We start from the raw sequence: 24,826 nt of genomic DNA, 5'->3' as shown, positions 1-24,826 counted from the left end.
TTTTTGTTGTTAGACATCAAATAACAATATCAAGAAAACCTGAAAGGAATTGAATGTATATTATATATAATATATTTAATCTCTTAACCCATTGTGGGCTAAAAGCACAGCAAGTGTGTCCTAACACTTGGTAGACCAAATGCCAAAAGTTCTGCATTTAGCAATAACCATTGTATTTCTTAACACTTCCACAAGAATGTGTATGGATGCTCCCAGCTATAGTACGGGAGCTAGCAACGTTTCTAAAACAAGAATTTCAGGTCAGCTGAAATTTTGATATGCTGTCTTCCTTGCTCTTTCGGTTGGAGTCCGGGCTATCTGGCTGGCGGTAGTGGTTGCGTTTATTAATGCGCATCTTACCTTCACAGGTTTATATCCTCGAGTTTTAAAGAATTTTTTTATGCGTAATTTAAAATTTTTTCCCTTTAGATAGATCTACCAGACATTAATTTTGTATTGCCAGACATTTTTATTGTTGTTAATTATGTGCCATACTCGAAATTTTATTTTCATTAAATAAAAAATTCAAAGTATTTTTGAATGTCTGTAATTTTTATATTATGTTATTTAAACATAAAATAATCTAAAATTAATTTGCCAGACGTTAATTCGATTGTTAAATATTAAATATAAATAAAAACTTAATGAACAGTATTGCGGTATGATACTTGTGGTTGGAGAGAGATAGTTTGGAGTGCAAGAGAGACAGAAAGCGACGGCAGCGCTAGTACTTTAATTTATATTTTAAACGTATATTCAAAACTTCCTGGCACTTCTTCAGTTTATCAATCACGAAAAGAATGATTTTATGTTTATGTCCTTTACAGAAACACATTTCGTTTTACCACTGGCGATTGTAGCAAAATTAATAAATAAATATCACAAATAACACAAACACAACACAAACATGTGATTTTAGACTGACGCCATGTTGTCCATTTGCCGAAGCGCTGGATTTTTACCTGCGAAGGTAAGATGCGCATTAATAAACGCAACCACTACCGCCAGCCAGATATCCCGGACTCCAACCGAAAGAGCAAGGAAGACAGCATATCAAAATTTCAGCTGACCTGAAATTCTCTCTCGAAAACATTGCTAGCTCCTATACTACTAGGTTTGGTGATTTTTTCACAGTAATACAATAAACATCTGGTAGAATGAGTTCAGATTTTCTGTTACATTAGTTTTGTTTGTAAAAGGAGGTTGGTTGTGTGTGTTTTTTTTTTCACTTCCGAGCTTCAAATAAATGAGAGTAAAATATTTTGGTTTCCTATTAATTCAGATTTACATATCTAATAAATGTATAAAAATATTTTAGAATAGCAATTAGTAAAAAAAAGTCACGAGTAAACATGTGCAGTGGACTGTCTGTTGCTCACACCATTTCTCACTGCTGGGTGTCAAACGCTGAGGTTTCTCGCTACCCGTAATGGGATAACTGCTGTATATACATAATCCTTATGTTGTTTTACTGGCAGCCAGCATGGTCCCTAGTTGCCTTATGAAGGCAAATTGATTTTTTCGGGTATTTGCCACCATTCAGTGATAAAAGAAATCAGTAACACCTGATTAGATGGTACTGATTTTTTATAACTAAACAATGAATGGCAAATGTCCGAATAAATCTTGTCGCTTTATGAAATTGTAACTATATTATTATTATTATCCCTGCTACCTAGCAAGCATTTCTCTATATTTGCTTTATTACTAATGATAACTACCATTAGTAACTAGTACCATCTTGTGGGCTACAATTACGTTTTGTACTATCACTCTGTTTGGTCATTATTTTGTGTTAAAATGCTTAGACAATTCGTAATTTTGTGTTGGACACTAGTTATTGTAATGTGAGAAAAAAATATGTTTGAAACCACCCTTTCTTGAATTTTAAAATAAATTAAAAAACATGTATAACGTAAATTTCTCAATAGTCATAAATAAATTTGAGTCAAATTCAGCCAAAAAATGCAAATTATATTAAAACTGATGAACCAAAATTAACCCTGCCGTGCACTTTACTTGACTATCAGGAAACCCAGCAAGTTTACCAAACAACGCATATCTTACCAACTCTACAACAAAAAATAAAGGAATAAAATATTTCCAGCTTTGATATTTTTAAAAGAGAAAAATCAACAGTATAGCCAGCTGTTCTAGTAACCATCATTTAATGTCAATCTCAGTGTTTGGCCAGTACTGCAGCACTGCTCTGCTGTAATCTCCTGCTCTGCATTTTTTATTTTTTTTATTTTTTTTTAATTAATTTTTTTATTTTATTTTATTTTTTTTTATCATTATTGGTTTTTAATTTCAAAATATTGTTCTTTAATAAATTGTAATTTTAATATTTGAACATTTTAAAACTTGAAATGATAAATTTCTTAGAAGTTTAAAACAAGTGACTACAGCAGAAAATATTAATTCAAAAAATAATAATAGCAAAACATATCAAGCTACACTCAACTAAATTAAACCATCAGCACGAGTTAATTATTACTATTTACTTCAATTCATCAATTTCCAATAGTACAAACTGTGTATACATTATAAATTCAAACATTTACCTACTTTATGTGCTGACAGTTCAAAATTATTTGACCCCAAAATGATTAAACCTTTTATTAGAAAATGTTTTAAGTAAAGCAATCTATGAAAAACAGAAAAATATTATACTAGATCAAAAGAAGATGGCTTTTTTAAATTATGCTTAAAACAAAATAGTTACAAACTAATTAATTACAAATTGAATTGGTAACTAATAACATTAGAGATAATAATAATAATAATAATTTAACAACTTTATTAGCACAACATATATACAATTATATGTATAATAAATTTAATAGCTTCAAAGTTAATCGCATGTTAAAAGTTACTTGAAAACATGTTGCAAACTAATGGGTTAACTACTTTAATAAAATAACTAACTAATGACTTCAGAAGTAAATGATAACTATTTAAGTATGTAACATATTTAGCTGTTAAAAGACAAGTTAACTTTAGTAATTAAAGTTATTTAAAGCTTGTTAAGTTACAGACAACATCATCTTCTTTTGGTCAGAGTTTTTATTAGTTGTTTCAGGTAATATGTTTTCTCCATTAAATTGTTAGTTTGCTTGACATTAAACACAAATTAGTAGCAAACATTGTCTAGTAGAGTTAGCTCTTCAGCCATTTGTTTCTCCAGCACCAAAAGTTGAAAAAAGTTAGTACGCTTTGTTAAATTTGTTTGAAAATAAACGATTCTCAGACACATGAGTAATATTTTTTAAAAGGTCATACAAAGTTTCTCCACAGTACAGGTCCAAGCATGTGATTTGTTTTTAAAACGGATTCAAGTTGCTTTTACTATAAAAGAAGTGCAAATGATATTAAGAAATATTTACATAAATCATACAATTTCACAGAAAACTGCATATATTATCTGAGAAACCTATGAATACTTTCCTAGAAACTGTTAGAAATAACAGTAATTTTTTTGTTTTCTTTTTAAGCTTTTGGAAAAGCAACAATAATTTGTTTTCCTAAAATAAATAAATGCTCTCTAATAAATCTCTCGGTGGATATTCTTAAATTGTATTATTACTGAACCCCATTGTTAGTTCTATATAGGCTCACTAAGATTTCTTTGTTAGTCACATTTAAAACACACTAAGAGTTTAAAACAAGACTTTAATCTACAGAAGATGAAGTCAAGTACCTTCCACGGCGGTCCTGGGTAAGGTTATCTCGTGACGCCTTCAGGCTAATAACAAAACAAGGTCACATGGTCACGAACAGACGGACACACACACAAACACATGCAGAGAGAAACTAGAGATACACAATGAGAGTACATGACATGAGGTAATAAAATTCATTGGGCAACTTGCACAAATCAACATCTCAAATACAAATACATTATTAGCAATTATTTATCATATGTATTTTTAATAAAATAAATTACATTACTTACTCCAAATGAAAATTTATTTTGATTTGCTTATTTCATTAAGATTTTACCAATAACTGTAGGGTTATGTTATGGTTTAGATTTTGAAGTAAAATTCTTGGAACTACATAAATAAAAATAATACTATAAATGTTTTGCATCCTTTTCAACATAATTCTTAAGAACCATCATAGCCAATATACCAACAGGTTTACTAGATTACTTTAAATTAATCAATGCACACTAACTGGTAACCATGGAATGATACACGATGATTAAACTTTTTAGATAGTATCATTTTTTTATCTTACTATATAATGCTTTTTATATGAATGTCAATGCCAAGAATTTTTAATAAAAGAATTTGATAAAACTGTTACATAAATTTATTTTAAAATCTCTATGGTCTATAGTTAAACCCTTATAGTTTAAAACACGATTAATTATAATCAATTATTATTATAATTATATCTTTATGAACTAATTTTTGAGAAATCTGTTTATCTTAATAAAATTACTAAAAATATTATTTAAATTTAAAATATGTCTACTATACTCTATAATGTTTTTTATATAAATGTCTGTGCTACGAACTTTGAATAAATGAATTTGATAAACTGATACATATTTGTTTTTTAATATCTATGGTCTATGGTTTATAGTTAAACTCTAATAGTTTAAAACAAGATTAAGTAATATAAACACATCAAAATATTTTTATAAACTCTTTTTTGAGAAACCTGTTTCTTTAACTTCATGAAATTGCTAAAAATCTGATTTAAATTTAAAATATGTTTACCACTATTGTAAAATCAATTCTACTAACACAAAAAATACAAATGAATGAACTGATACAAGACCACTCCAGTATTACATGAACACAAGTGAACAGACCATAAAGGACAAAAATGGTTGGAAAATTAAATTAAATTAATGTAGGAGCCATGCAGGATGTGCAAACAGAAACACACCTTTGTCTGCGTGCGACCTCTTGAAGATCCTGCGAGCTGCCACGAATATCCTCCCGGCTACAAACAGACAGTGCCAGGATAGTTTTAAGCGTGCAGACAACAGACAATGTGAGGTTACGTGTACAAGGGACAGTTTACTCCATCTGTTGTTTTCTAATTGTATAACAACTGAATCTTAATTAAATTTGAGGATGAGGAGGTAAAGATATAATATGCGAATGCACTTTCAAATGCAATTACTATTTCTCACAAGGGATTGGTAGGATTGACAAGAAGTATGACAACCAGCACGGCTCATGATGGCAGTGGGAAGTATAGTGAGGGATTTAGTGTACAAAAATGGTGTAAAAACGATACTTAGTACCATATTGTAGCATTTAGTGGATACTTAGTGATGTTACAAATGGAGCATGCAACATAGGGTTTCTGGGGAGCACCACTGGATTGACAGGAAAAATGTAAATAAATGATCAAGTTACTAAAAGGAAAGGGTCTAAAGGAAATGACCAAGTTGGTTTGTAAAACACATGATGAGGATGGGGGAGCATAGATAAAAGATACAAGAGAATAGAATGAAGGGCAGGAATGGAGAGTAAAGGAAAGGAATGGTTAGAGAATTAGTAAAGAGGATAAAGAAATAGTTGAAGATGAGTTTGTATGAAGAGATCCAGTAATGCTGAAAATTACCAAGAATCATCATAATAATAAATACAATTTTGAATTTAAAAGAAAGGACTGGAAAAAAAAAACAATTAATATGTTTTACATATTACACAACACGTGTTTTCATTTTACGTTCTTTATAACGTAAAATAAAATCAATTAACTACTGAAATTTCTAATTTAAATTGGAATGAACTGTCCCAGTATGTTATAGTTAATACATTAAAAGAAAACCCATATCACCGAGGATTTCCTTCTATTATTCTATTTCAAAACACCGATTTAAAACCCAACATAAATTATACATAAATCATAGAATAACCAAAACTAACATGTAAACAAGGATTAACATGTTTTCAAAATCTATCAAAGAGCTTTTTAAAAAAGACTTTGGTTTTCAGAAAAATTGTAATGCAATGAAACATGTACAGAACAATGCATCTATTTGAAATTTGTGTGAATGTATACACAAAGGTACAACACATCTGATACAAAATAAGGGATAGAATACCATTTAATACTCAACTAACTTCTAGGCTTTATAAGGCATTATGAAATTAAAGTGCAATAAAAGCTGCTGTGATGTTTGTTAAGGTACACAAACACGTGTTCACACAGAAGCTCACATTGACTGAGTAATGACTGACACCAAAGGGATAAACAACTTACGAAGCTGTTGACATCTTCTTGCCTGACATCTTGCGTGCACTTTCCTGCTTCGTCAGGGCAGGTGGCTGCTTGCTCTTGCACACACTGTCAACCTATTGCAGAACAGACAATAGAATGTTTGTAACTTGTCTAAAGTAGTGAATGAAGCAGTGTTGACTTGACAAAGACATTCCTTGCTTGACACTGAGGCTAGATTGATGCTCAGACTTGGAATGGCAGTACTCATATCGTATGATAGAACAAAAATTGTTGCACTCTTCAAGTGCATTATAGATTGCATATGATTGATTGGATTTATGGTGTATAGATTCATTCAATCACATAACTTTAGATTATATCAATTCTCCATAAGTTTTACAACATAAAACATCTATTCTATTTTATGATGTAACATTGTTCTGGTGATTGTAATGCCATGAAAGAAGCATTGCAAAATGAGATCAGCCTAATCAATTTATATGGTTCACTTATAGATTTCACCTAATCATAAGACTACCAACTGGGACCTTAAGTGTCAGGTGAAATCATACAATATTGGTCAACACCACAAAATCAACTAACACTGGTAGAATGTTTAATTATTGGCCATCACATATTTTTATCTATAAATATTAGGCATTACTCGGATAATAATAACTCTTTACTTGTAACAGAATGTACCAGTTGACTCAACCAGTCATTATAATAAATATTTTATATGCCAGTAAAAAAATACTTTCTCTAATAACAATATATTTTTGTGGCTGTGTTGTATATTGTACCTCAGATTGCCGTTGTGCTGTGTTCTCCATGAACTCCTTGTGGTCTGCGATGAGCTGCTGCAATGTGGGAATATCGTCAGGCAGTGGCTCTGCCTCCAGAGCTGTCAACGTACTCTCCAAGCCGGCCAGCCATGCCAGGAGTTCTTCCAACAGGCTGTCAAGGTCCTGGAGTGACTGGAGGTGCTCCTGAAGCTTCTGCTCACGCTGAAACCACAATATCCACTATTTAGCCACACTCTGACACATACAGACTGCAAACAATTAAAAGGTGAACAAATGACAACACTACTGTATCTAAAAAAGAAATATTTTACTGTCTCTGAAAATGTAAAAACCTATTAATTTAAAAGCATACTTCCAAATTATAAATATTATTACCCCACAAAATTACGCAAACTATCATTTCTAGATACAGAAACTTACAGATTAGTAACACATAGAAAAACACAAACATTTTAATAAATAGTTTATAAACACAAAAAATTTATTATTGCATATAAACAATACATATGTAATTCTTTTGTACTTTATTATCCTACATTAGATTACCAAGTCTTCAAAAAGTTAATAGTTCATAATAAAAATCAATCACATTTTTACACAAATGAAATTAGTCATATTTAATTAATTATGACAAATAAGAATACAAAATAAAATTATGGAAACATTATAATTATTTCTAAATGTTTAGCTGAAGACTAAGTTTCTATCGTTTTCAATTATATTATTATGGTTATTATATATTATTTTGATATGAATTAATAACAGTTTTATTCATTTTTATGAATAGTTTATCTAAAATGTAGAGCTTTAGTAGGGATTAATAACATCTTACACAAGATTATTGAAAATGTTTTTTTTCTGAAAATTAACTTCCAAAACTTAAGATAGATAATTATTTGGCTCATACAAATAACATTTATAAAGTTAGATTAATAAAATGACCCTAAACCACAGATTAATAGAGAACCGAAACCACTGGCAAGAAAGCAACAAATCCCAGAGAACTGTTGGCCTTTCCATTATAAACAAAGCAAGCTTCTGCCACTGAGCTTCCGGTAGTTTAACTGCTCCAGAAAGCCAGAATTAGCAAATGTAAATCAAACTGTACCTCTCTCCCACCACTTACAGCCCTTGTCGATAGTCATCAGTATCGTGATGGACCTACAACACTAAGTGGATTGACAACCCCCACCATAACAATCCCCATACAACAACAACATCCCTCATACAACACCACAGGATAACTATACATTTGAGTGGGTGTTTTGTCAGACTTTTCCTGAGAACTGTTCACAACTTAAAGTATTAATTTCCAATGAATTAAATTAATTTGCCAATACTTTATATACATGTTGCACTTTTTTATGATATGATAAAAACTTGATAAATATAAAGTTGATTATTTTTCCTAATGATTACCTAGAATAATGAAAATAATGTGTCTTAGAATATATTACACACATAATAGAGGTCTGCAATGGTGTGAAATTTTAGTTTAGTATGAAACAATGGAAATGTATCACTTTTATGTATATCTATCAGCTCTTAAAAAAAGTCTGAGAAGCTCCCATTCCTACGACAACAGGAATGCAGAGACAACTGACCTGTCGGGCCCATGTGGACACCTCGTCCCACCGTGCTTGGATGATTGTGATCCAGTGTTTGATGACAGTGGCACCGTCCGGGTGTGCCTTGGCTAGTACTTGATGTGCTAATGTGATCGTCGCATCCTTCTCTCGTTCCTTTTCATTCATTTCCTTCATGAATCTACAACAAGACATCAAAGTCCATTAAAATACCAAAAACTTCCTTGTAGTTGGAGTATGACTAGGCATGGTCAGATCAGATCTTTACAGGCTTCCAAATCCTCAAGATTTCACAATATGTTCTGATTCAATTTCTGACTTAAATGATAGAAATGAGGTGCACTAACTTGGCATGTTCAGCAAGGTAGTTCCTGGTTTCCTGGTCGTCCTCAGGCAGAGAATTGACAAATCTCAGCCTCATTTCAGCATCACTGAGCCACTCCAGCAACATATGGACCGACTTGTGTAGCTTCTCAGCTGAACGCAGTGCTTCCTCCAAGCGCGAACTCTTGCGCTCGGCTAACTTGTTCGTGCGCGACCACAGAGCGTTCAGCTCACTCAGCTGGCTGCGTATGGTTGCTGCATCCGCTGTGTTTGCCTTCTCCATCAAACCTTGGCCTGTATTACGGACAGACTCCATCTGCGCTGCACGCCCAGACAGATCCTCTTCCAAGGCCTACCATCAGAACAGAAGAGATCACTCAGTGGTCATGAAAATAAATCTTGTACCACATAATATATGTACAATAGAATCTAAATACTCTCGACATGATGGGAATGGACACTTAAAAACTTCAAATAATTGGCGATAATATACTTCAAATGCTTTATAAAGAGACATTAAAAAGAACACACTTTATCAAGAAGAATGTTCTTCCAGTCTGGTAAAGCTAAGTCTGCTCTTCTTATCATATCTAAATTCACATGTTAAAACCTGGCTTTTTGCCCACTTTAATTATAAATAGTTACTAAGAATATAATAAGCAAATTGGTTTTGTTCTGTTACCAAGAAAGTAAATGTGGCCAGTAGGCACAGCCAACCAAACATTTTATACAACTCTTAGCCATGATAAAACATTTAAAATATAAGCACACGCACGCATGCACGCACGCACGCACTTCTATAAATAAATATATATATATATATATATTTTCTTTTAGAAGACATTTATAAAAATTACCAGATGAACAAAACTTAGCAAAGGTTTCTTTATCTTTGAGAGGCAGACATACGCATATAGAAACAACAGACAGAAAATACAAACTGTAAGCATATTATTATTATTAAAACTAGTCATTCGTTAATTTGTTTTTACATAAAGAAATTACAGCAACACGTTTTAGTGATCAGTAATTTGTGTTGTCAACTAACTGATATCCACAAATAGACTTATTTAAGATTTGGTGGATTTGAGATTCAGCTTCAATATATCTCTAGTTGGGATATTGTGAAATCTTAACTTTCCAGGAGTAATGTAAGCACTTCTGTTGATTTTATTCATTGTCTTGTAATAAACTAATTTGAAAATTTTGTTATTGAAATTGTGTTAAAAGAGCTGTGAACTAAGAATCTTTCATACCTTGATATCACTAAGAACTGAGATATTTAGTAAAGGAATTGACCCATTCCTAGTTAAAAGTATTTAGAACTGTGGAATTTCTAACAATGATTTAAACACAGGTTCTCCCATAGTGTGTATTATTTGCACTGCTTGCAAAAACCGTCTACAATTTAATGAATTACGACACAGATTTCTAACCAAAAATTAAGAGAACTTAATAAATAATATTAATAGTACTGGTAATAGGTAAAATAATTGAAAATATAAAGAGGGTAATACTTTTCTTTTCAAATTCTATTCAGGTTCCCAAGTTGTTACGTTATTATGGATAGCATTAACAAGACTGTTACCTTATGTTGTTCGACAAGAGCCATGACCGTATCCAGGTCTCCGTGGACAGGTGAGTCCTCTGCCAGTTCCTTCTCTTTCTTCTTGAGCCAGTCGACCAGAGCCTCCAGAGCATCCTTGAACTGGCCACAGAACAGCAGAGCCTCCTCCAGTTTACGTTGTCTGGACAGGCATATTTTTTCATTTACTCCACTCATAGTTCAATCAAGACACTAATCACCAACTTATTAAAACCTATTCACTTTGGTTTTAAATAACAACTGTTTATATTAAATAACAGAATTGAATTTGTTTTAATTGTTCAATATATATAAGCCATGACACATTAATATTAAGGAACTTAAACTTAAATAAAGAAAGAAACAAAAACTTCATACGGTAAAATATTCTTTCAAATTCAGTCCCCAAAATTATGAAAATTTTGGTTTATCAGTTTATTTGTAATATCCTGCAATAATAATTTGATTTGAGAACATTTTGCTTGTACATGATTGTCTGTAATAACATTCCATTTTTCACTCTAAAATAATACTACATGATAATAATAAATAACTAAACTGATAAAATATATTAAAACAAAGAATTAATCATAATTACACCATTAATTAACTAAAATAATTAATTAAAATTTACCATAATAAATGTCTAAGGAGTTACAATGATAAGCATACTGCTGTGTGATCTCAAATCTATCACAATAGTACAACAATTCGTTAGTATAGTCTGCAGAACTAACTGAACACCAGACTCACCTATCTACAGATTTAGTGCAGACGGTGTTCCACTTCTCCTTGAGGTCATTCATCATCTGGCGCAGTGCAGGTTCATCTGTTTTGGGTGCTCGCTCCTTTAGTGTCTTGCCCGCACGCATAGTTGCATCGTATGATGCTTGCTTGCCACTCAGTGCGCGCTGGAACTCCCGGTGCTTGGCCAACCGCTGCTTGATTCTCTCTGGATCGTTGCCGATACTTGATGCTTCAGCCTCCAATTCATCTAGTGACTTCTCTGTATCGTTTAGCCAGTTCATTAGCGTGGACCTGTGGCAGACAATTAATGTAAATAAAAAAATAAAATCATTTACCACAAAGTGACCAAATAAGGGTATTTCCTATTATAAAGACCAAGGAGGAGTAGTTAAACATGTCAGGAATATTAATAATAAATAATTGCAGGACCAATCAAAGAAGTATATGTAAGAGTATATGTTCTATATACTCCCTAGAGCTATTGCAATGGAATATTTTTTCTTTTACATTTAACTAAAACTTAAAAAATCTCTCACTGACTACCATTTTTAACCACTACCAGTAACATACTACAATTACTTGCTAACTCAAATACCTTGACCACAGAAATTATATTAACAATTAATTATTTTACTGACTAAAATGTCTAAATATCCATGTGGTATTTTGCACAATCGGAGTCAGACACAGGGGAATACTGTGTACAGGAGGCTGCAACAAATGGTACCACTCAAAATGTTTAAACTGGACAGATAAAAAGCTAAAAAATCTCTCCAAAAAACGAGATTGAGTCTTGGCAATGTTCAGGCTGCTGCCAATAACATACAAGGCACAGAAAAAATTGATGATTATACTCAGATACCTACAATTGATGGGGAAAATACACCTCAAACTCCTACTATTACTACTATTGGAGGATATTAACTCAAAACTAATAAACTACAACACGGAGGACTTAGACCTTGAAACCTCCCTCACACTGGCTGCTGAAGTGGGAAACACACTCCTCATGGAAAACAATGCACTAAGAGAGAAAATAAACAAACTAACTCTCACTAACTCAAATCTTGCTCTTAAGATAAAGAACTCTGAAAAACAGGACTTAACATGTCTGGAAGAACAAATGGAAGAGTTATTAAAATGAAAAACAAATCTTAATAAGCACAAACAATACCCTAGTTGAACGGCTAAGCGAAGCAGAAAAGCAATTAAATAAAGAAAAACAATACAGAAATGAAACTTGTAAGTAACTTTGAACAATACGATAATGATAAAGAAAGCATAATAAAGAAACTTGAACTAGATACTAAAACCCTTCGCAACGAAATTAAATGCATAAAACAGAACCTACTAACAGACAAACCACGAGACCACAAACACTGCAAGAACATGGAAACACAAACGGTTCCCATAGAAGAAAATGAATATAACAGAGATTCCCCATTAATAAAAATGCTGACTGAAATAAAAATAAAACAAGAAAATATGGAACTCTCTCTTAAATCGCTAATTGATTGTCTACCCCAACAACAGCTAACAAATAACATCTCCACAAATGAAAAAAACACAAGGATGCATAATAAATTATAAAAAATGAATCCGTTAAAAACAACCAAAGGAGAGTGTAAAAAATCTGTATATAAAAATAGCATGTACAGCGTTTCCCTTCAAGTAGCCAAATGTCACCAACGCACTACGACTACAGTTTCTAACACTACTGTACCCTATCGACGAGATGGACACCATCTGGCTGGAAAAACTTCACACAAACCAATACAGAACAATGGAAGAAAGAAAATGCCTCCCTCATATCCTGGAATATGTAGAACTCCAAGCAAACACTACCAACGAAGTGCAACCTAACTGCTCGAAAGCACTAAACACAACCACACTTCCACTGAATCCTCAAAGAAACCACCATTTTCTAGTAGAGAGATGCCAGCCAGATAAAACAACTAACGAACCAGTTAAGACAAGGAAAACCTCCGATAACTGCAATGAAACGTCCAGAAGATCAGAGTATACAGGATTTCTACAATAAAAACATAACATTTTTTATACACCTCAATGGAAAGCCTCACACACCACTGAAAATAATTTTTTAGAGAAAACTCAGGAACACCAACAAACCACTTAACAGAAACACTCATCGGGGCGCAGTAACTCTCAAATCCCACAAAAAAAAAACTAACAATATTTCATCAAAACGCAGACCGGCTCTCAAATAAAATAGATATCCTAAATGAACTTATTACAGAAATCACCCCAGATGTAGTCATTATTACAGAGCATGGCCTAATGAAAGGCAATTTGGAAAACACCAAGCTTCAAGGCTACACATTAACTTCAAACTACTGTAGACAAAACCATATTAAAGGAGGTGTTGCTATATACGTAAACGAGAAGCTTGAAAAGGAAGCAACATGTTTTAGAAGTCTCACACTACAGCCTTGAACTAGTATGTGAACTAGCTGCTATTAAAATAACTATCTTGCAGAAGGACTACTATATATTATTGGAATATACAGACCAGAGAACAGTTTTTGAAATTGCAACAGAAATAATTTGGAAATGTCCTGAATACAATTCCTGAATGGAATAGCACTGTGGTTGTTATGGGTGATATCAATGTAGACTGTTTAAACACTCAACACAAAGCAACAGAAACTCGATGAACTACTAGCAGAGTACAACATAACAAGGACTGCTCTTCCACCAACAAGAATAACTCCCCACAGTGCTACATCTATAGACATGGTCTGCTCAAAATATACCGAATGACAACCTCAAGGCAGAAGTTCTTCATGCACATAATCTCTGACCACACAGGACAACTTTGTACCTTAAATATCACAAGACAAGAAAAATGTAAGAACGATTACTCTACAAAGACACCTGAATGACAGAAACCTAAGACTTTTTAAAAACCTGATTGGGAGAGAAAACTGGGAGGATGTTCTACTGTGGGACAATGCAGATGCAGCTTATGACAACTTTATTGAAACAATTACCTACAACCTGAACAGAGCGTGCCCATACATCAAGACTAGAAAAAAGAACCAGAATAGAACCTGTATACCAGTGGACCCTGAATTAAAAATAAAGAAAGAAAAGATTCATTAAAGCACAAGAAGCATACCTAAGAACAGGTTGGAGCTGAACTAAAAACTGACGCAGCCGTTAAGAAAAGAGACTATGACCTGCACATTAAAACAATCTAGGAAGCATCAAACTGACAACTTCATCAGGAACTCTGACAACAAGGCAAAAGCTATCTGGAAATCAATAAATCAAGAGAAGAACAACAGGACCAAAACAGCAGAACTTTTCTAAATATGGAAATAAACGGTAATATAATAACAGATTCTGAAGCTATTACAAACCAACTAAACACTTTTTTTGTAATATGGCAAACAAAAACACTGACCTCTCAGTCAAACAACCACAGAAGCACTGAGGTACTACTAGACCCCCAGATCACACCTGAGAACTTAGTACTCTGGCCAACAAATCCGTCAGAAGTAAGAAAAAATCATCAAATCATTAAAGTCAAAGAACTCTGCTGGTCTGGATGACATATCCTCAAAAATATTAAAAATGTGTGAACTGGAAATGACAAAGCCACTAGTAACATATAATAAACAAATCTCTCTCTCAAGGCATTTTTCCCACAAAACTAAAACAAGCTAAAATATACCCTAAAACACAAACAGGGAAGTAAAAACAAAAGAAGAAAACTATAGACCAATATCGCTGCTCTCAACTTTTTCCAAGGTAATTGAAAAAATTGTGCTAGTCAGATTGCTGACCACCTCATCAGAAACAGCCTACTACCAGAGGATCAACATGGTTTCATAAAAGGCCGCTCAACAACTACTGCCACAATAAACCTGGTTGAATATCTGATACAAGCAATAGAAGCTGGGGACACAGCAACAGCAGTGTTTCTTGACTTTAGTAAAGCTTTTGACAGCATAAGCCATGAAATGCTAATCAGAAAATTACAACAACTGGGAATAAAGGGAACATCACTGACGTGGTTTGCAAGCTACCTAAAACACAGAACCCAAGCTGTAGCAATCAGAACAACCTGTAATGGGACAACCCAAACAATAATTTCAAACCACCAAAGCGTACAAAGAGGAGTCCCGCAAGGATCGGTCTTAGGACCTATCCTGTATATTCTATTTGTCAGTGACTTCCCTTCCTTCTTAGACGAAACTCTATAAAACACTGATGTATGCAGATGACACTGTGCTCTTGAACAGAAACTGTGAACCTGACCGTTCTGGAGGCTGAGTCTTGTGATGTATTTAACAAAAACAGAAAAATACTGTCAACAAAATGACCTTGTCCTCAACAGGAAGAAAAGCCAACAGATTATCTTTGGACGAAGAAAAGATGAAGTAGTCCCACTGCCAGAACTCTTGAGGGCTGAAGAGGCTAAGTACCTAGGTATAAACCATTGACAACAAATTATCATGGACACCTCACGTAAACGAGCTATGTGGGAAGCTGAGCTCAGCTCTATACGTACTAAGAAGGTTGAAACAAATAAGTGGTGATGACACAGTCAGGACAGCCTACTTCGCACTTCTCGAAGCACACTTAAGATATGGGATAGCAGTATGGGGTGCCACCCCTCAAAATCAAACATGCAAAGAGTCTTAATTCTACAAAAGAAAAGCAGTCCGTATACTGGCCTGGACTCAATCCAAGAGACCACTGTCGCAGAGCTTTCAAGCAAAATAAAATACTAACTGTCATTTCTCTTATACATAATAGAAACAGTAATGTATGCCATCAAGCAAGAACTTGAAAGAGGTTACAATGTGCACACTCACAACACAAGAACAGCCAGCCACTATACCCTACCACAACACAGATTGGCACTCTTTGAAAGGCAGCCAACTTATAAAGGGACCAAATTCTTGAACATCCTGCCCGAAAAAATAAAAAACACTAACTGTACCAAGGAGATGCGGAACTTGCTAGTCAAATGGCTCCTAGAAAGACCCTTCTACTCCATAGAAGAATTTGAGAACTGGAGAAGAGAACCCCTACAAGACAATGAGATCTACGCACCATGACGGGGACGGGACAACAAGCCCAACTTCAAAGAGGAAGACACATATTAATATGACTCATGTACTTTTTTCTCTATGATAATGTACACAGTTTGTAATAAATAAATAAATAAAAAAAATAAATAAATGAAGTAAAAGAAGGAAGGGAGTTGTTTAAGATTTTATTTTAGTCAGATATTATTTTCATTTAATTAATTACTGTAACATAATAATAATAATTCTTAATCTTTTAGACAAATTTAACTCCTGTTAAAATTTCCCAAGCTAAATAGGTTTCTCCTTAAGTATTTATTTCATATTTATAACTTATGTAAATATTTAGACTGATATTAACCATTTGCACACAAAAAGTGACTGATCAATAGCTGTTCATCAATTCAAAACAATAAGTTTAATAGTTCCAAATTTTTCTCCAAGTTCAAAGGGCTATTAGGTACATGGCAATTGCGAATTTCTCGCACTATTTATCCGTCTGTTGACATGTATTTACAGCTCAAGAGTTATTTTATAGCAAAACTTGAGATCTTTCAGAAGACTTTAACACTTTATATAAGATAGTGAAATAATTGAGATAAATATTGTTTGGCTATTCAAAGTGTTAAGGAATTTAATGTTGGTGCTCATAGTAAAGCAATTTTTTTTATTATGCAAGGGAAAATAATAAGACTGAGGCGATTTAAAATGGTCACACGAACCCAGGGAAACATAACTAATTGAGTGTAGTAAGTAGTGGTAACTTTCTGTTTCGATGTGTACCTACCAGGAGTCGTGGAACTCCTTGGCTTCCTTGTAGCCATGGTCGAGTGCTCTGGTCCGCTCCGCACTCTTGCTCACCACCCGCTCCCACCGATGTTGCACACTACGCACACACAGGGCCAAGCCCAGGTATATTAACAGTACAAACAACAAGAACAACATGTCCCACTAATGCCAAGAGGAAACTGTAGCACTATCAGGTAGATAACAGCAGTTGTGCACTAAATCATCAGCGTCTATCGTGTTATCAGTCGACCATCCTATTGCAGTGAATTGGTCACATTTGGGTAGAGAATGATAGATCTTACTTCAATATCAATGTAAACTTTATCATTTTTTTACAATCACTATTAAATATAATGTAATTATAATATTGTTAAAACTAAGAATTTATTACATTTCAAGGAAAAGAAATTATTAAAACAATTTAATTCTATTATGAAAACCATAATAAAGGAGAAATACAATTAGCAAATGCAACATTCTTATATAATAAAGTATTTACTTCTTACTTACTTAGGTGAAATTTAAGAGTTAAGAATAATAATTTACCATATATCTGGTATGTAACACCAGACACATAGTTTCAAACTACTTTACCGTTTCCCAATTACAATTATACAATAGATGAATTAATATTTTAATAATTCAAATTTATTTATACTTAATTCCTTTGAGTGTTGTTGCCTATCCTTAATATTGCATAAATTGTTATATTTTCCTGTCTGCAATTGTTTTTTAAAGTTATATAATACATATTCATATAAAAAGTCCCCTTTTTTATGAAATATCAAATTTTAACAAAGTTTTGGTAAATAAATTATTAACAGAATTATTCGGTAACTATATAATTTTTATGGGAAATGAAAAATGTAACTACATCATACGTAAATATCATAATATGTAAATTTTGTGACAGCTGAAATATTATTAATTTATTCTCTTGGGATTTACATGTACTTAATATCTCAAACACCAGACAAGATACAACAATATTTTATGTCATAAAGTTTAGGAAATGTTATGAAGTTATGTTAGCAGAGTTATGAATTATTTATACCAAGTTTAAACTTGTTTCAGCATTTTTATCATCAATTTTTTTTTAATTTGTACGTGATAAACATGTAATCCATATTTCAAAAACCATTCAAGATACCAAAAATGTATAGTAATAAAATGTTTTAAACATACCAGAACACTGTTTTTCTCTACGTTAATGGTGAGTTGTATATTTTTCTTGTTTGAATGGCTGCCATATTGAAACGATATTTGTTTATTATATCTTCTTTCAAGAAATAGAAAATAATCTTTCATCATTAGTAAAATTATCATCACTTTCTTTGTTTATAAAACTTCAGCTAAAAATTCAATAAGCATTTTTCTTCTGCCATTCTACACAACCCTAAATTGTAAAAAATTTTTATCTCCTAAACAACACTTGCAATCTATAAATATCATGTCCATCAACTACGCTCTAATGAGTATACTACATAATAGAATGCAGTAACAATTATTGTAAACAAGCCACAATGAAGTGGCAAGAAATTAAAACTAAAAATAAATTGAAAGGATATACCACTGCACTCTCTGAAGCACAAGGGAAACTATGTTGAGTGTTTCTACCACTCTCCTCTAGATAGCATATGCGTTCAGTTGGACATATATAACTCTTCAAACAATACAGATATTATTATTTAGTGACATCGCAGCAATCAGGGTCACTGCTGGTGGTACAAGTCATGTTCTCGAGTAACATGTATGGTTACAAGTCAAAGAGTTAAAAAGTCAAGAAAACACAATTATTTTTTACTAATTACATTCGTTAATTTCAAAAATCTACAACAATTTTCTACTCTTATATTTTATTACCTGTAACTATGAGTTTCAAATATTATGTTTTTAAAGACAGCTTTGTTAATTAGTAATGTAACATGGTTTGCACATTCTCCAAGCAAAGACAAATAACAATCACACTGGTTTTCTTAACAGCTCCTTCTTAATTATGCAAGCAGTCTCTCCAACTTCTATACACTTTTAACTTTCTGCAGGTGGTATAAATTGTTTTTATAAAACTTAACAATGACAAGTGTCTGTAGTGTTCCTGTTTCAAAAAGTGTATCCAATTAAAACCAATCAAAAAATATTGGTAGCCAACTGACAGATCAAGATGAAGTAGAAAAGAATTTTCAAGACTGACTTCAATGGGTTAATAAGGTTTACGAACTTACCTGATGAGGAGATTCTTAATGAGGATAACGTCTTGTTTCTGGCTGAAGTATTTGAGATGGGTTCCCTTCTTGTCCAGGTGCAGCATGGTCTCCCTGTGTACACCTACATCCTTCTGGAATGACTTGTGATCTTCTATTTGTCCCAGGATAGTTTCTAACACCCTGGATACTGGCTTCAGCCCTGACAAAGTCTTCTCAGCATTGGTCAGCCAGTCTACGAATGCCTGTAAATGTTTCCAGTTAGTTATCTCTAATCTCTTCACAAACCAACTCCCAAGTGTTGTTTCAATCTCTCCCAAAAATTTCCTTTCAATATTTGGCACCACTGATTCAGGTTCTTTACAAATTAAGTTTGTATTCAGACACAACAAATATTTAATATCTGCAATTAAAAAACACACAAAAATATTGAATAAATGTTTAAAATTTTAATAAAGATTTAAATTTTAATAAACTTTTTCTAACTTTTGAGGTAACAATAATTGTTTTATAATAACAATATTCTATACTCAAACTTGTTACAAAGAAAATTAAAAAGATCTATAAACCTGTAAAGCATCGTGGAACTCTGTCGCCTCCTTGAGAGCAATCTCCAGTTTGATCTTCTTGTCGTTAGCACGGGCTGTGACATTATCCCAGCGCTGTTTGAGCGTGCGAAGATTGGTCTGCAAATTACCAGCAGCCCCAGGTGGTGACTTTTTCAGGTACTCCTGACCTTGGGCCAGCACTGTCTCTACCTTTGGCCTGTTCTCCTCCAGTTCATTGTACACTTCCTATAAGCAACAAATAAAAACATTACTTCACCGTCCTACAAGTTTTGTATTGATTTCGTCATTCTGGAATTGGACACTTGGTACATGTATTTTATATTTTTTCTTAGTCTATTTTGATCACTCTGATAAACATCTGACTAAATAAAGAAAATTCTGGAGAAAATTACATTCACATTAAATTAAAAAATTTAAGAACACCCAATAAAGTTTTATAAATTCAAATATAGATGTTAGAATTAGATCAAATTAGAATTCTAAATGACTTGGACAAATGACTCAACAACTTCTAATATACGAACAAATCATACAAGCCTTATCTACTTATAGTCTGTGAACTGACCATGAACCGTTCAAGCTGCTCACTAGCAGTCTCTGGCAGCCCTCCAACTGGTTTACTGGCGGCAATTATACCATCCACTTCTCCCAGCCAAGATAGCAGGTCCTGTATTTCGGCAGCGAAGCGGTGGGCATCTCGCAGCGCTTCCTCCAGTTCGGTCTGACGATCAGCTGCCTTCTGCAATAGTTCTCGCCAGCGTCTGTTCAGTGTGGCCAGACGTTCCTGTGTGCTTGATGCCTCGTCACTACCCCTCCCGGATTCAATCAGCTGTCGCCCAGCATCATTCAGTGTGTCAACACTTGACTGGTGTGCCTGAATATCATTCACCAGCACCTGCACACAGCGTAGGTTTTTTTTAATATTCAATATTACTTGCAAAAGAAAAAGAAAACAGTAAAATTAACAGATAGGAGATAAAAGAATTTGACAAAGGCATGTTCCTTACTTTGAGTTTTGCCAGCTCCACTTCGAGCAGCTGTGGGTCACCTGCGACAGGCTTGAGGTCACGCTCTAATGTGCGATCTGTGGCGTCTATCCAGGTCATGAGCTCGGCCAATGCGTGCTGGAACTGTCCCAGGCGCAACAGTGCATTCTCTAATTGTCTCTGACGCTCCACAACACCGCGCAGTAGTTCATCCCAGCGTTGGTTTACAGCTGACAGTGGTTCTTTCAGCGCAGCCGCCTGCTCTGCCGATGTGCGCTCTGTCAGCTCCTGAGCTTGCCTGCACCAACACACATTCAACAATCATTTGTTCTGTAATAATGGACAGATAGGCAAGAAGACAAACTAAATGTAACAAAAAGAATTTTACTCTTCAAATCTTGTATTAATTCTGGTGAGTTGAATTATTTGATATTCTAGGTGTTCAAAATATACATAAATTCTGTTATATTGTAACAGATTTCAAAGTGGATGGCAAAATTAATTGTTATTTGTTACTAAGATATCAGAATATAATCTGATTCTAAAAATCACATATTTCCATTTTTAATAGGAATGGATACAAAGAAATAAAATTCCTATACCAATACCAAATTTTGGTCTCGATTCTTAATTCTGAGTAGTAATAACTGTATAAATACAAGATATATATTTATAAAACAACACAAATTAAAAGATTAAAAAATTACCAATTGTTTACCGATAAACGATTGCTAATTTTTACCGATGAGAAGTGCACATCAGCATATAGACACAACAAACACGCAATAATACTTGAACATAGATAGAAACATAGGAAATGCAAGCAAAATATTATTTAAAAAATTATGATAGTTTGTTAATTTGGTTATCTATCTACATGTTTTTACAAAATACAGCAACATGTTTTAGCAACCAGTAATTTTTGTATTCCCAATTTGAACTAAACACAGCAGAATCACGGCAAAGAATGAAAATAAATATAAATTATAAATATTGTTAACAAAATAATATTATAAAATTAAGGTAATTTGTTAATTTGGTTATCAATCTACGCCACAGTTGGTTATATTTTTTCACACAGAAAATACAACACTAACAAATTAGCGATCTGTAACTTGTGCACTGCTTAACAGCTGTTGTTCATGAATACACCCATTTGGCTTTGAGGTTGAGCTTCGGTACATCACTAGTCATGATATTGAGAAATCATGACCTTCCAAGCGTATTGTGAGCACTTCTGTTTTGATTTTATTTATTATTTTCCAATCAAGTACTTGGAAAATATTGGTATCAGAATTCAGTGACAAGAACCGCGGATATCAAGAACTGTTGATTGCTTGATATCACTAAGAATCAAGGAATCAAATATCGCAATCGATCTATACCTAATTTTCAGGGTTGATTTCTTAAAAAACAGAAAACTTTCCTGTTGAACACTACAGACATCAACATCACAACCTGTATTGTAACCATATAAAATAATCTATCAAACAACAAATTGTACTTCTAGCTACTTTTAAAAATACTGAAAACCAAACAGCACTACAGAATTACCACCTGAGTACTGAACCATACACAGAACTGGACTAAATAAGACGGTTTTATTTTGCAATGACAAAATTACTTATAACATGCCAATATTGCAATCATTGCACTTTGTCCCTACTCTTATAAAGATCAAGTTTATTGAGATTTGTGATAGCGTTTGCCATTACTTGAATCGTCAAACAAATAAAAGATTTATATAAAATTTAAACAACTAAATACTTTCCTTTTATCTACACATTCACAGAAATACTACATGGCTCTCATACCTTCTTGAAAATAATTTACAGAAATGTACATTTAACTGTAAATATGCAATATTTAAGAACAAATTACATTGAATGAAAGACTTACCACCATAACTGCCTATGATCCAAAAAGTTGCAAGAAAAATTAACAAATTAGAAGTAAAAAGTGTGCTTTAACATTGAATTATAACACTTTTAATAATTCTACCATATATGTCCATATAATTATAAAGTTTTCACTGGTACAAATAAGAAATGTTAACTAAAAAAAAGTCAACTAACCTTCCAGTTATAAAATTTCTGAAGCAATTTTTGTCTATTCAAAAATTTTACAATAGCTGTCATATCTAACAATTGACATATTATTCATGACAATCTTTTATTTTTATATAAAAATTATAATACAATTTATGTGAGTGGTAGTGACTCTTAATCATTGTGTTTTTCTCAAAATGTCAAATATTATAAAAACTAATGTTTAACAAAACTAATGTGATTGTACCTGTTCAAGGCCTCCACTTTAACCATGTGTGGATCAACCTCTGCCTTGAATGACTTGAGTTGAGCAATCTGTCGCTTCACAGCCTCTATGTCTGAGCCAAGGGGTCCCAGGCCTGCAAACTTATCCTCAGCACGCTCCAGGAACTCCAACAAATCCTGAAGTGTCTCATGGAATTCCATGGCCTGAATGAAAAATAGACGAGTCAATACTTAATATCTATACACCACATTAATTGTTCATGCAAGTTTTCTAGAACAGTCTATAATTTATACCCTGTCTGCTCAAGGAGCAGCACACATTAATTTTAGAAGGTGAAGACAATCAGAACTTGCAGGTATGTCTTATCTCAAACCATTTTACAATTTTAATTTTTTTTTATTACTACCTTTTTTAATAAACTAATTCAAAATTTTTTGTTTTATATTATATGAGCAACTATTTTTCAGAGAAACTTTTTCCAAGCACAACAATTAACCCCTTGTAATCGGGGGCCACTAATGTGGCCACACAGTTTGGATAGAGTCTCAGGTTGTTGTCCCCTCAGCTCGCTAGGCCACTTGTAGTGGCCAGCTGTGTTTTGTGTCACCACTCGGCACTTGCTCTAGCATCAAAAGGGTACAAACTCGTTTCCATATTTTGAACTTCGTCTCTACCCAATGCACTAGTATATTTTAATGCATTGATAGGATACACTATAGAAGCTGCAGTGACACTGACACTGGGATAATAATTAAATCTGAACGATGTTTACTGTGGTATGTGCTGTAAATAGAGAAATATTAATTTGGTTACTTATTTGGCCGATAAATGGCAGCACTTTCTAACCATAACTGGATAAGGATTAAATTTTATAACTGTGTAATAAAGTAGGCCACACTTAGTAGTCTGATGAGCTAAACGGCAAAACAGCAAGGGCTACTAGATGTAGCCCGCAGAGCAGTGGGACAGGATTCATAAATCAATCATAAATCAGCTGACTAATCTGAGGCAGAGAACAGCCATGGCCACTGTTGTGGCCAGCCGATCTGAGAGGATAATCATATAAATTTAATGCCAATCGCAAAGGGTGTACTTATGACATAGATCATGTTTTAAGCAAGAATATATAATGAAAATAACATTAATTATAGGAAAAAATGACATTATCAAAATAAAATTGTCTACAAGATTAATTAGAAAAAAATTAGAGAATGAGAACCGCACCTTCTCCATAGCGTGTATGAGGTTTTCTTCCCTTTTGGCAAAGAGTGCTGTGACGTTGTCCCATGCTGAGTCCAGATCTTCCATATGTTTCTTTACTTCTGGCTTATCTGGTTCTCCACAGATCTTCATCAAGCTCTGACCGGTCGCACGGCATTGCTCCACTTCCGGCTTAGTCTGTGCAACAGTCATTAAGTTTCAATTTGGTTCAATGTCTGAACAATCTTCATGAAACTTTAAAATGTATAATGAAGTAAAATTCATAAGTAAATATTATATTTAATTAAGATAAATTTTATATTTTAATCTATACTATTGTATACAAATCTAATGGTGTGTCTTTACGTTTGTGTTACCCAATTAGTAAAAACTACTGAACTGATTGTACTGAAATTTTACATGGAAAATCTTAGGGTCCTTGATTAACATATGTGTTCATAAGAAGTAAGATATTGGATATCTTTCAGTGATTATCACATATATAAG

At 33.3% G+C, this 24,826-nt stretch overlaps 1 protein-coding gene across 35 annotated transcripts in view; it reads right to left on the bottom strand.

Moving 5' to 3' along the window:
- Positions 1-24,826, bottom strand: part of LOC124367590 (dystonin) — a 389,529-nt gene that overhangs the window by 30,835 nt on the left and 333,868 nt on the right. For 26 of the 35 annotated variants that reach the window (XM_046824584.1, XM_046824679.1, XM_046824768.1 and 23 more), the window contains 15 exons: positions 24,344-24,517; positions 23,141-23,322; positions 20,867-21,143; positions 20,425-20,754; positions 19,860-20,084; positions 19,312-19,535; positions 17,088-17,186; positions 11,247-11,531; positions 10,497-10,656; positions 8,932-9,260; positions 8,603-8,765; positions 6,996-7,199; positions 6,235-6,326; positions 4,903-4,959; positions 3,701-3,745 (listed from right to left, as the gene is read on the bottom strand). In XM_046824584.1, the coding sequence (XP_046680540.1) occupies positions 3,701-3,745; positions 4,903-4,959; positions 6,235-6,326; positions 6,996-7,199; positions 8,603-8,765; positions 8,932-9,260; positions 10,497-10,656; positions 11,247-11,531; positions 17,088-17,186; positions 19,312-19,535; positions 19,860-20,084; positions 20,425-20,754; positions 20,867-21,143; positions 23,141-23,322; positions 24,344-24,517 (2,846 nt within the window). The remainder of the gene's footprint in view (positions 1-3,700; positions 3,746-4,902; positions 4,960-6,234; positions 6,327-6,995; positions 7,200-8,602; positions 8,766-8,931; positions 9,261-10,496; positions 10,657-11,246; positions 11,532-17,087; positions 17,187-19,311; positions 19,536-19,859; positions 20,085-20,424; positions 20,755-20,866; positions 21,144-23,140; positions 23,323-24,343; positions 24,518-24,826) is intronic. The other 9 variants (XM_046824688.1, XM_046824749.1, XM_046824815.1 and 6 more) reach the window with 3 other exon arrangements.

This window comes from Homalodisca vitripennis, chromosome 1, assembly GCF_021130785.1.
Source record: "Homalodisca vitripennis isolate AUS2020 chromosome 1, UT_GWSS_2.1, whole genome shotgun sequence".
Taxonomy (NCBI): domain Eukaryota; kingdom Metazoa; phylum Arthropoda; class Insecta; order Hemiptera; family Cicadellidae; genus Homalodisca; species Homalodisca vitripennis.
This window is presented reverse-complemented; position numbering and strand designations above follow the sequence as displayed.